General features: G+C 38.8%; 1 protein-coding gene across 2 annotated transcripts in view; it reads right to left on the bottom strand.

Annotated features, from left to right (window-relative positions):
• The window catches only part of LOC104612968 (RING/U-box superfamily protein), a 53,441-nt gene extending 40,989 nt beyond the window's left edge, over nt 1-12,452 (bottom strand). For both annotated transcript variants that reach the window (XM_088888870.1, XM_010280640.3), the window contains exon 1: nt 11,090-12,452. In XM_088888870.1, the coding sequence (XP_088744996.1) occupies nt 11,090-11,756 (667 nt within the window). In that variant the 5' untranslated portion in view covers nt 11,757-12,452. The remainder of the gene's footprint in view (nt 1-11,089) is intronic.
• Nucleotides 12,453-14,111: the final 1,659 nt, after the last annotated feature.

Raw genomic sequence — 14,111 nt, 5'->3', positions numbered from 1 at the left:
CTACACAAACACTTTTTTTATAGATAATTCTAGACAAACACTCTTTAGTAACTCAATAAGTCAAAGAGTTCTATTCTCCCTTAACCTCATCTAAAACCCAAGTTCCAATCCAACCCTGGCTTAGAAGAAATGGTGCTGTAGGAAATTAATTTGTCCTTGTATAAGAAAAGGGAGTAGAACGATTGAAATTGGAGCTTTAAAGGTTCCAATTTAGGGGATTGGTGTAATTCTTCTTTGTTTGCTTTATATGGTTGATGAAATTTGACTACACTATAGCTAGAGTCAAGTTTTGAAGAAAGAAAAAGTAAAACAGGTCCATCAAACTTGGCTTTGACTGTTAGGAAAATGGTCCCAAATAGCAAGAATTGTCAGAACTCCAGCATCTCAAAGCATTTGTTGTTATTGATTAAAAAAAAAAAAGAAAAGAAACATCTCAGAGCATTTGACTACACCTATAGATGCATGTAGAAAAGATCAATGGACTTGTTTTAAAAGGCGCGCCTAGGCGCACATGTGAGGCGCATTTTGGAGTATGCGCCTCGCCCAAGTCCTAGGCGCATGCACCTCAGCCCAGGCATGCGCCTTTTTAAAATTTTATGCTTTTTGCTTTTTTTTTTTGAGTCTAATGGTTGGGTTGGGGGCTCCACCCCCAAACCCCCAATCACATTCAAAGCCGCTTCACTCCGACTTCGCTCCGGTTCCCTCGCCCACCGAAGCTCCGAGAACCCACCATTTGCTAATGTTGTTCATTGTTTCATTATAACAAAATATCTTCTTAGAAGACAACGAAAGTTATAAAATCATTATTTTTTATGTGAGAAATAAGAATTTCAAACCCTAACATAGACTTGTTCGGGCTTGCCTCAAGGGGCGTGGTACAAAGGCGACTCATAGAATCAAGAATGCAATATGTTTTACATCACATCAACTACTTGAAGCAATGCAATTAAGGAAAAGAAGAGATTGTGGGTTTTACATACTTGAAAATGCTTTATATGTTTGCTTTTATTTTTAAATTTTCATTTGAATGCGCTTTACATGTTATGTTTATGCATTTTAATTTTAGATAATAGGTTTTTTAGAACATTTATTTTAAATTTTAAGTTTATATATTTTTATTAATATTATGTTTGATATTTTTTTATTGTTTTGCAATTTTTTTAAATTGCTTAGTATCATAAGATTTAAATTGCTTAAAAAGGTGTGTGGCTCGCCTTGCACTTTTAAAACACTGAATGGACCATAGTATCAAAAGATTTACTTGAAGTTACTACTGTTAGCAGAACTTCTAGGTACAAAATGAAAACAGAAATCAAGAAGGAGAAGAGAGAAGAAGAGAAAAGGAGGAAAGAAAGGAGAAGAGAGAACAAAGGAAGAGCAAGAGAGTGATGGGCTAAAATCACTTACTGCCGCCCAAGGCAGTATTATTTATATGTTCAATATAACATTAGGTAAAAAGACAAGAATGTCGTGCTACCTACAATAGTACAAGTAAACAAGTATAAATGCAAGAAATAAGAAATAAACTGAACTTATGGGACCACATAAACAAGGAACATCATGTATGGTCCACTCTCTCACTACACTCCCCCTCAAGTTGGGAATAGATTCCCAACTTGCATAAGTCTGATTCCAATTTGACTCCGGTGACTGCTTTGGTGAAGAGATCAGCAAGCTGCATATCAGAGGCGACATAAGGCAAACAAACATCTTGAGAAGCAACTTTCTCGCGGATGAAATGATGGTCAACCTCAATATGTTTAGTTTTGTCATGTTGGATGGGATTACGAGCAATATTGATGGCAACTAGATTATCACAATACAACCTCAACGATTTCTCATACTCAAATCCCCAGTTCCTCCAGAAGAGGTCTCAGCCATAACACTTCAACCACACCATAAGCCATGGATCTGTATTCTGCCTCAACACTTAAACAGGCAACAATATTTTGCTTCTTATTACGCCATGACACAAGGTTACCTCCAACAAAAGCACAAAATCTTGAAGTCGATCTTCTATCACCAACACATCCGGCCCAATCAACATCAGTATACACTTCAATTTTCATATGACCATTATTTTTAAAAAGTATTCCCCAACCTAGACATTTCTTCAAGTAAGCAAGGATTCTATCCACAGCCAATAGATGAGTGGTTCTAGGAGAATGCATGTACTGCCTGACCACACTAACAGCATAAGAGATGTCAGGGCGAGTGAGACATAGATAAAGGAGCTTTCCAACTAGTCGTTGGTACATTGCTTTGTCTTCAAGAGTCTCACCCCCTTCAGCACTTATCTTATGATTCAGCTTAATGGGTGTGTCTGCGGGTTTAACCCCTAGTTTCCTAGTGTCCTCAAGAAGATCAAGGACATATTTCCTCTGGGAAATAAAGATGCCATGTCTAGAGCGGGCCACTTCAATTCCCAAGAAATAGTGTAGATCACCAAGGTCTTTCACTTCAAATTCCTCATGAAAGAATTGTTTGAGAAAATCAATCTCATCAGGAACACAACTAGTCACAACAATGTCATCAACATACACTGCAAGAAGGGTGAGAGAAGCACCATTTCTCTTAATGAAGAGAGTATGATCGGAGTGGGCCACCTTTCAAGAGTCGATCTAAATTTGTCAAACCAAGCTCTTGGAGATTGCTTTAAACCATATAAAGCCTTTTGCAATTTGCAAACTTTCTTTCCTATAGCAGCATCATAAAAACCAAGAGGTAGTTCCATATACACCTCTTCCTGCAAGTCTCCATTAAGGAAAGCATTCTTGACATCAAGTTGAAACAAAGGCCAGGAGAAATTTGTTGCAAGGGATCGTAGAGCTCTAATGGTATTCATCTGAGTATACCTCTCAATCGAGCCATCTGCATTATGCTTCACAGTGAACAACCATCTGCACCCAACTGGTTTTTTTCCTTCTACCTTGTCAATTAGCTCCCAAGTCTTATTTTTAATGAGAGCACACATCTCTTCTTCCATTGCATTCTTCCACTCAGGTACTATAAGAGCTTCTTGTATAGACCTAGGAATAGGTATAGCAGAGATAGATGCCAAGAATGACCTATAGGATGGTGAAAGATGATCATAGGTGATAAACTGAGATATGCAATGAGCAGTAGATGAAGTGCACCGACGCTTTCCCTTCCAGACAGCAATGGGAAGGTCAAGATCATCTGGAAGGGGTAGAGGACCAGAAGATGAGGGTAATGCATCAACGGGCAAGGAGGGAGAAGTACCTGAATCTGGAACTGCAGAGGAGAGAGGAACTGGCCTGGACTAGTTACGAGCACCGAAATCATCCTGCCTCCACCTCCTATTGGTAAACTCTCAACTCCCCACACCTCTAATAAGTACCCTCATTACACAACTCTCCTTCAAGAATAGGGGTAGGTAGAGGAACTCCAGGACAAGGACGATCCTTCTCATTATTCTCCCCCTGAGAGGAAACACCTAGGTAATAGGGGACATCCTCAGAAAAGGTAACATCTATGGATATAAACCGAGAACCAAAAATAGGATCATAGCATCAATATCCCTTTTGATTTTGTGCATAGCCAAGGAATATACATTTAGCATCTTTAGGATCAAAGTTAGAACGATGAAGTCCTAGAATTTGAACAAAACAAGTGCACCCAAAAACTTTAAGAGGGATGGTGTACAAATCTTTCTCAGGATACAACAATGAAAAAGGAGTTTTCGTACCCAGAACACAGGAAGGGATTCGATTGATGAGGTACACAGCTGTATTAATAGCATCCCCTCAAAAACGAATTGGAACATGAGAATTCAGCATAATAATTCTTGCAACTTCCAAGATATGATCTCATGGTCAGTCCCAATCACCTTCCTTGTCACCAGATCCTAGAAAATACAATGGTCAAGTAAAAAGGTTATTGAGCAATTTTGGCTTTTTGTAAGGCTACTGACTGAAAGTAGATTAGTGCTAAGCTTAGGTACATGCAAAGTTGAGGATAAAGTAATGGCATCAAAGATTCTAATGTTTCCCTCAGTGTTTTAAAAGCGCAAGGGCCAATTTGTGCCTGAGGCGCTCGCCTTTTTAAGAAAGGCGCAAAATTACAAAAAAAAAGAAAAAAAAAACTAAAAATAAAAAGGAAAGTGAAAAAATTCCAAATAAATGCCAAAAAAAATTAAAAAATATTAAACATGATGTTAATAAAAATATAAACTTAAATTTTAAAATAAATGATTAAAAAAACCTATTATCTATAATTAAAATACATACATAACATGTAAAGTGTATTCAAATGAAAATTTAAAAATAAAAGCAAACATATAAAGCATTTTCAAGCATGTAAAACCCACAATCTCATTTTTTTCCTTAATTGCATTGCTTCATGTGGTTAATGTGATATAAAACATATTGCGTTCTTGATTCAATGAGTCGCCTTTGTAGCACGCCCCTCAAGGCAAGCCCGAACAAGCCCTAGCATAGGCTTGTTCGGACTTGCCTCGAGGGGCGCGGTCAGGGGTCCAGGGGTAGAGCCCCCGACCCAACCGTTAGACTCAAAAAAGAGCAAAAAGCGCAAAATTTTAAAAAGGCGCACTCCTGGGTTGAGGCACAAGGCGCATCAGGCACACACCTAGGTGCACCAGGCGCGTGCCTTTTGAAAGAGGTGCGCCTAGGACCTAGGTGAGGCGCATGCCCCAAAATGCGCCTCGCCTGTGCACCTATCACTGGTTTCCCTTGCCAGAAATGGGAGCAAGGGAGCCATCAACTATGGATACTTTATCCCTACCTAAAGACAAGCTGTAAGAAGTAAATAATGAAGACAAACTTGTCATATGATGCACCCGAGTCTATAATCCAAGTAGGGTTAGTGTTACCTGGAGTAGTGGCATGAAAAGCAGTGGCTCTTGTACCTGAGTGGGCAAGTGCTGATGTGGAGGAAGGAGGTGCAGTAGTAGTAGAGATATATTGAGATGATCCTGCAAGCCCAACTTCATTCTCCAACCGAGTCAATGCTGCCCTGAATGCAGCAATGGCCTCTAGAGAAGTGGATCAAGGCCCCTGAAGGGAAAAACCATCTGATGTAACAGCAACATTTGCATTCCCTTTCTTATTCCTAAGCCTTTCCGACGCAAGATTCGGGTGAAGCTTCCAACAAGTGTCTTTTGTGTGCCTAGGTTTCTTGCAATACTCACAAAACACACCCTTACTTCTTTCATTCTTCATCTCTTTCTCCCTCTCAACACTATACTTGTGTCTTGCAGCTGCTAATGCCACATCCGTCTGAGAATTTTGAAGCATAACCTTCCTCCTACTCTCTTCACTATGTACTAGAGAGTGGGCTTGAGACAAGGTAACATTTTCCCTAGTGAAAAGATGTTGTCTAACAGTGTCAAAATCAGAATTCAGACCCGCAAGTAATTCAAAAACTCTATTCCTTTCAACCAACTTGTTATATATTGCTGCATCTTTATTACTCTCCCACTCAATTGTTTCAAGGTGATCTATCTCATGCCATAGTGATTTCGGAGTGGAGTAATAAATTGATACAGGTTTCTCCCCCTGCTTCAGATTGTTAACTTACATTTTCAACTCAAAAGCCCTAGCCACATCAAGTGGTTGGGAGTAAGTTTCTTTCATATTGTCCCAAATATCCTTGGCAGTCTTTGCCCAAAGATAATTTCTGCTAATATGGGGTTGCATCGAATTGCACAGCCATGTCATCACAAGATAATTTTCTAGAACCCATTTGAAATGGGAAGAGTCATCCTTGGCTGGTTCCTTAGTATCTCCAATCACATAACCTAACTTTCCCCTTCCTCCAATTGCCATCATGGCAGATTGAGACCATTCCAAATAATTAGAACCATCAAATCTGATTGTGGTAACCTGGAAAGGGTTGTTATCAGTCATACTAACAGCCCTTTCAGCACCCTCTCCAGTAGGTTTCTGTTCACCCCCAAAGAACTCCATGCTGAAACCAACACAAAAAAGAACAAGACCACACTCAGCTCCCCTTTTGAAAAAAAAAAAAGAAAACAGATAGATTAGAAGAACAACAACTATTCGGTCCAGGAAAAACTTTAGAAAAAATGGGCACACTGCTCAGAGATATCAAAAACCCTAATCAGTCCGTACACTGTTCAGAGGTATCAGAAAAGAATATCCTTCAGTAATAGTCCTTTGGAGGGTTAAGGAGAAAGAAAACTACCCAGAAATTTCTGGGTGGCACCTTCAAACTGAGATTTAAACCCTAAATCTCACCTCAAAAACTTTTCTCTAATTCTTCCTGACTGCTAGGCAAACTCCAAGAATAGAAACGTCCTGGGCAAGGCTTCGAATTCCACCAATCTCCAAGAATCAGGCCACGAACAGAACTAGAACTCCAGTCATATTAAACTCTCATGTAGACGGCTGGGAAGAGCCTACATGAGATTCATGAGCAGACCTAAACCTGCTCTGATACCAACTTTAAGTTACTGCTGTTAGCAGAACTTCTGGGTACAGAATGAAAACAGAAATCAAGAAGAAGAAGAGAGAAGAGAAGAAGAGAAAAGGAAGAAAGAAAGGAGAAGAAAGAGCAAAGGAAGAGCAAGAGAGCGATGGGCTAAAACCACTTACTGCCGCCCAAGGCAGTATTATTTATATGTTCAATAGTACAAGTAAGCAAGTATAAATGCAAGAAATAAGAAATAAACTGAACTTATGGGACCACATAAACAAGGAACATCATGTCTGGTCCACTGTATCACTACAGATTTATTCATTTGAGGTCATCAAGTATGTTATTATCAAAAGAATCCATGATTTGTTGGCCAATGGCTAGCACCAATGTTGCAATGTACGGCTGCAATTTGGGTGTGGTTTGGGTTGAGCATTTGCTAAAATTTAAATGGGCCTAGACTAACCGACCAAGGGCCCAGGCCTGGGCCTGATGCTGTATAAATTCTTCAAGTTGGGTATTTGGTTGCACCCCTAGTTAATGAATGGACTCTCCTAAGTAGATGAGTTGTTTGTGTCAGACATGCATTGAATTTTGACACTCTATGGGTTCTTGATCAACACTTCAACATGACATTTTCTTTTATATAGTTTGCTTATTTGGCATAAATGAATAGCTAATATATCTATAGTATTACAAAGCACATACTTGCCTTGGTTTTGGTGCAGGTCATAAAAGTTAAATTTAAAACACAATATCAACTTATATCTTTACCATTGCACACATGCATAGCACGTGTCCATACACTAGTGTAAATGAATAGTATTTTTTATAGAAACCATTGTTAAGTAACAACAAATAAAGTTCTGGACCATCTCTATAGCTATATAATTTAGAATCCTAAAAAATATTGAGTATTTAATAGTTTATACTTTTCTATAGATGTAACTTTATCACATATCCTTTGATCATTTTCTTTTATATTGCATGATGTAACATTATTTGCATATTAATAAAAGACATCTTTTGATTACTGATCAAAAAAAAGGTAAGGAATGGTCAAGATTTTAATAAGTGCAATATTATAGAGCAAAATTGAGGTATGGTCAAATTTTCTTTAATGCATTTATTTATTTTTTTCCTGAAGGTTTTCAAAACCAAAACTCATACAGCTTCTTTCTGAACTTGGAATTCATTCTCAGAGATAACCAGTAGATTCTTTTTTTTTTCATAAAGTTACCGTGCCTGTGCATTCAGCTATGCCCACTATGTTATTTGTTAAACTTCTATAGGATGGTTTTCCACTCTCATAATGATAAATTTCTTTACATATCAATGAATAATAAGCAATCAATAATTAATCCATTATCAATCACAATAATAACAATAATAATGGTTTACAGAAAAAAAATAAGGGGAGAAACATGATAACAGATAAAAATGGCATTTACTCGGAAAACCTGAAAAGAAAATGAAGAAAGAGTGTATAAGATAAAGCAAATCCTACAGCATTAAAAGATTGAGGGTAGAAGAGAAAGTAAATACTATTATTAGGTTCATGATGAACATTCTTTGATGCAAGAACTAAGAAGTGCCCATTTACTTTCCCCTGGGGAACAAAATCACTACCTTAAAGCCTGCAGAAAAATATATATATATATATGGTGTTTGAGAATTATCTCAAAACCTTGTCCATACTGGATTGCTTAACCAAATGGTCCTTGGACAACAACTCACAAACCATATAGCTTGCACCCAATATGATATAATTGAAAGCATGAACTGCCTGGTCAACCTGGATAGTCAAATAATGAACCAGATGTAATACTAGCTTGAGTCTTTCATCCAAATGTTCAGGTCAACTGAAGTTGGATTTTCTAATCCATGTGCCTTGTTCTCTGATAAGGCTGAACTAGCCTTCTGCAACCATCCAGGTAAAGCCATTATCAGGGTTTAAATCATTGTCTTCATCCAAACTATATCTGCTAAACTTGAGGCTTTAACCAGCATGGAACCTACAAATTAAAATCCCCAGCCTATTCCTTCCTGACTCGTGGCACCTGTACTAGAGAGCTTAGTGGTTAATCCCACCTTAAAAGTTAGAACAGGCATCTTAATGTGATTCTAACCATTGGCTTCTGTTATTCCACACAAATGTTTATTTGAATTCAAAGGCTGCAGGCCAGGTACCCAATTTGAAGAATTCACACTAACAAATCTACAATTTTTTTTGATGAATGATAATGGAATTATATTAAAACAGAAACTGATTCATGATTACAGTCTCATACAAGATCCCTTGGAAGGGCGTGAGCTGCAGCCTCTCCTGACATAACCAGCCCACCACCACCTTTGAGTCCCCCTCAATAATTAGTTGCTGTACCCCCATTTGGTTTGCAAACTGCATCCCTTGTACAGCAGGCCAGCAGCTAGCATTTCTGCCCTAACAGAGTCACCAAGTCCCATAGGACCCAAGTACAACAGAACAACCTCTCCAAGCTCGTTCCTCAGCCCCCCCCCATTCCAGATGGCCCTAGATTGCCCAAACTGCTACCATCAAAGTTCAGCTTCAGTGAGCCTTCAACCAGAGGACACCACCTTGGGACTACCCTGTTCTTAATGGAAGAGCACCACACTATTGCCAACCAGTTTCTCCAAATCATTAAAGGAGAACTGATGGAACAGGTCCAAAGTCTTCAACCATTGTATTGCCCTAGCATTTCTGCCCTGACAAATCTACAATGTTAGAATCACATTAAACAACAAATCCCAGAGGTTGCAGAGACAGAGATTGAGGAAAGGAAAGTCAAACCCATTTGTCCCCCTAAATCTTTGTGGGCCATATAGTGACTGTCATGATGGGACAGTAATCAGATTTTCACGCATGCAAGTAAACTTAATTCCAAGAACCAGAAAATAATCTCAAGCAAGCCCAAGCCAAATAAATTGTTAAGTTGACCCAAGAGCCCACAACATTGAGTCCATTCCAGTATGCCCAAGGGGTTGGTTGCCAACTCATGTGGACTATGTGTGATATGCAAAAGACAAAACTCTAATCAAGTTTTCTCAAGATTCTTTTAGTCAAAATCTTTTCAGGATCCAAATGGATGCTCAAGATGAATATTTAGAAGATTTAGACGATTCATCTTCTAGCAAGTGTAACTGCCTGGTGTAATGGTAAAATTCTAGTCTGACAAGGATGAAAATGTGGGTGTGAATCTAAAAACAGCTAATTAGTGCATACAAAAATGCCAAAGATCAGGAGTACCCTACGAGCCTAATATGGTGCAAATGCATTCCTCAAAAGTTGCTTTTTTCATCTGGTCTGCCTATTTTAATAAGATCTTGTCTAAGGATAATCTCTTGAATAGAGGTGTGGGAATTGATTCTTCAGAATGTGTACTCAGCAACAGATCACCTGTTATTACATTGTAAATTCTATTGTAGCATCTGGGTGAAAAGTGTACAGTTTGTTTGCCTTCAAGAGTTGTTGCCCAGTGTCGTGGAGAGCTTCTTGAAAGGGTAGCATCTACAAGGTCTAAGCAACATCTGGGTGAAAAGTGTACAGTTTGTTTGCCTTCAAGGATTGTTGCCCAGTGTCGTGGAGAGATTCTTGAAAGGGTGGCATCTACAAGGTCTAAGGAAAAGAGGAATGGCTATTTGGAAAATGATTCCCGGAGTGGTATGGTGGACTTTATGGCAGGAGAGGAACACTAGAATCTTTCAGAACAAAGGCAGCCAAGTGGAGGATGTATGGCAAAAAAATTGTGGGCAAACTGTTTTCTTGGTCATCAGCTCAGTTTAACTTAAACGGTTCAGATTACAGTTCCCTTTTTGATTATGTAAGTCCTTTGTAATTGGTGATGGGATAGTGGCTTAATTTTTGTATAATTGTATTGTTCTCCCTGTTATAGCCTGTAGTTCTACAGGGAATTTTCTTTCTCTTAATGAATTCTTACTTTACCTCTTCTCAAAAAAAAAATGCCAAAGTTGAGATCTGTATCCAATCCAAGCCCCCAAACCTAGATAGCTGAGACCAAGATCGGGTAACAAACTTTAATCTCAAAAGAGATATGTTAAATCCTGTATATAAACCTATTTAAACACCTTTTTCTTTTAGGACCTATGTTTAGTTTACAGTAGAAATGTCATTCAAAGAATAATTTACTAAATTTGGATTACTATTCTAAACTTTCCTTTATTTTATTGGTGTTTATTTATTTATCACTAAATTACCACCCTCTCTTAGTTTCTCACTTATCTTTCCGCACCCTCCACTATCTATCTACTAATTGTTTCTATTTATAAGTTTTACACAGCCTTATCTGCTTCCCTTTTATTTCACCATTAGTTTTGCTCCTTTAGACTGAAGTGATAGCAACAACCTGCTGTAGTAATTTAGGCTTATAACCCCATCATAAACCTAACAAACAGCACTCGTTGCCCCTAAGATATTCATAGAAACCTCATCTTTGGTTTCTAGTTAAGTTCTTTTATCCATTTCTCTACTAATCCTGCATAAGTTTAAACTAGGCAAAGATTAAATAAATCTACAAGTTAACTGTTAAGATATATTTCATGGGTTGCATTCCATTTGTCATGTTAATGGATGGTTTATGAGAACAGCTACAGCAACGGATACCAAAACAAATATATGAGTGGAAACAAATACCTTGCAAATGTTGTCGAATGAAGACAACCAACAGCAGCAAAGAAAATGGAAGTATCTGCTCTATCCATCTTGCAACCTGTTGGATATCATATCTCTGGTAAGACGAATCTCTGTTATTACCTCCAGCACCATTCCCCGCATCACCATTCGTGCTTCCATTACCAGAATGAACAGCCGAAATAGAAGCGGACGATGTCGAAGAAACCCCTTCTCCAACTCCGCCTTCATTACCAGAATCCCCCTGCCCATCCGCCATAGCTGCTGCTGATCCAGCCACGTGCTCAGTCGGTACAGCACTATCGCCAGAACCTGCCTCTCTCCCTGCACCAACCGGCGAACTTGACAAACCGGTCCCTGCCCTGCCATGTTCTTGCTCTCCGGCACCAATTATCCTAATCGAAACCTCGTCCCCGCTACTGCCTGCAGCTGAATCATCCAATCGGCTTTGAATGTGATCGCGGAGACCAGTTGCGGCACCTCCACTGACCAAACTCTCCGTTTCCAAATGACTCGATCGGCCTCTAAGAATGCCAGAATACTCTAACAATGCCGACAATGGTGCCTGTATAAAATTCGATGCCGAGAACTGCACACCGTACCTTCTCGAACTACCACCGACACCCGTGGAATTTCTATACGTCTCCGAATTCCCGCCAGAACCTTCCATCTTTACAAGGAACAAAGAAAGAGGAGGAAAGAAAAAAGAAAAGAGAAACTAGAGACGACCAATTCCCCGCCGAAAAAAAAATGAAAAAAAAAAACCCAAAGGCCTTCTCTGGAAACTAAACCAATTCCCTAAAATTTCACCGGTTCTCGGCGAGTTTCACTTAAAACCGAAAGAGAAACACAACCCCAGAACGTATAGATCCGCGCTTAATCTCCTCCCGAGCACGACCGACGAAAACCTACGCAGAGAATTACAAGCTTTCCACGAAAGCGAATCAAAAACCTTACCTTCACGAGCCGAAACTCGGCCAACACATTTCTGACAGATAATCGTAACGCAACTGAAGAAAAAACAAAGCGAAGATTGTTCCAATAGAGAGAACAAGAAAATCAGCTGAGACTTAATTGGAAGAGAAAGAACCGTGATTTGCCCTAGACGATCAAAGCCGTCGGTGTTGATTTAAGCGACGGACTTTTTTCCTTCAAACATTGTAGGGTCTCGAATTGAATATTGGACTTGGAGGTTCCCCCATTTCACCGGCTTCCCCTTTCCCTCCCTCTTTGTTCCTCCGCTGCTACGATAGAGAAAAAATGAAAAGGCTTCGTTTTCTACGGTGTCTGTCTCTGACCCTTTCTTTTGTTTCTCCTTCTCGCTCGTTGTGAAGAAAATTGAGACAGAAAGGAACGCACAAGTCGTGAATTAATGGAGGTAGTGATGTGATGTTTTAAGGATCAAGAATGCCATTCGTTGCATTATTCTAAACCGTTGGATTCAAATCATAGATCTCTACCAATTGATCGGATTCGACATTCAAGAAGACTCCCAAGTCTCCAACAATGATTTTTGGTCATGGTCGCATGATCCTATTCCTATTTGTGAAATCTTGAACATCTATCATGATTTCACGACCGTGATTAAAAATTCCGACGATGTACATTCGTACACGCATATTTCGGTATAAAGTATGAACCCCATAGTCAAACATTCAAGTCATTGGTTTTGGGTCCACACGTCGTTTATCGGTAGCCGGTTGGGTCCAACATTCTTTGATCGGTTCATCACAAAAGCCAACTAGCCAACCCATCAGATTTCTTTGGCACGTCTACGAAAATGACTCCAGATCTGCTACCCACAAACGCTAACCACACTACACAAAGCTCATGAATCATGGTGCATCGGGAATATCTAAATGATGAGACTATACGGCTGCACAATCTCTTAGATATGTGTGGGCAGCGTTGTTATGGGTAGTACATCCAAGCCAAACTATACTGTCCGAAGACATGATACCTTTAAGGGCTTTGACATTAAAATTTCTTCTGAATTTTGATAAATACAATCTAATTGATTACCACTTTTATAATAACGATAACGATTGATTGGTTACATGTTTTTCTGATACATGTCTTTCCCGTATTATAGTTGAACCTCTGTAAAAATAACTAATGTTTTTGTTTGGTTAAATACCACCCAAGTGTAAATTATCTTGTCAGTTGTATTCTATGTATAGGAAATACCGGTGTCTTCGGTCTTCACTCATAATTGGTTATATAGCCCTTTCAATGTGGTAAGGAGAAGACAAGTGATGTTGTAGTTGAGACTTATTAGGATTAAACCTCGTTGCTACCTGGGTCAGGGGCCATGGTTTTAAAAATTGGACCAGAAAATTTGGGAACCGGTCAGGTAAGCAGTTTTATTTCACCCTAAAATTGCTTTTTAGTTAAAAACTGTCGATTTGGTAGTAATTAGTTAATTCAGGTGGTCAAACCATTAGCCCGGACAATGGTTTTGAGCTTTTTTTTTTCTAATTTTTTTAAAGTAAGAACGAATTATACATTCAAACCAAACAATTGGACTGTTTGACCCGAAAACCAGTCCCCATAATGGTTTCTTTCTGGACTGGTTTTAAAAACCTTGAAAGGGGTTATAGGTTTATGGGATTTGCTATCGTTTTCTTTGGACTTGCTATCCAAGAGACACTACAATCATACATTAAGAACATCTCTCATAATTGTATGTTATAATTTTGATGGAGAGGTATTTTTGATGTGCGGTTGTAATGTCTTGCAAGAATCAGCTCGCAATTCCCGACTTCCCATTGTACAGCTCCAATGAAATAAAAAAATAAAAAATTATAGTGTATTGTATCAGCCAATGGCATCCAAGAGTAGGGGTGCTCAGGTTTGGTTAACCGAATCAAGGGCCTTTTTTGTAGTTGAACTGGTACTACCGGTTTTTGGAAAACCGATAACTGAAACCAAACTGAAATTAATCGGTTAACCGGTTCGATTTGTTAGTTTTTTTTTATTTTTACAATATTTTATATAAATATATAATAACAAATTATAATTATAT

Source organism: Nelumbo nucifera, chromosome 5 (assembly GCF_055504915.1).
Source record: "Nelumbo nucifera cultivar China Antique chromosome 5, China Antique-T2T, whole genome shotgun sequence".
Taxonomy (NCBI): domain Eukaryota; kingdom Viridiplantae; phylum Streptophyta; class Magnoliopsida; order Proteales; family Nelumbonaceae; genus Nelumbo; species Nelumbo nucifera.
This window is presented reverse-complemented; position numbering and strand designations above follow the sequence as displayed.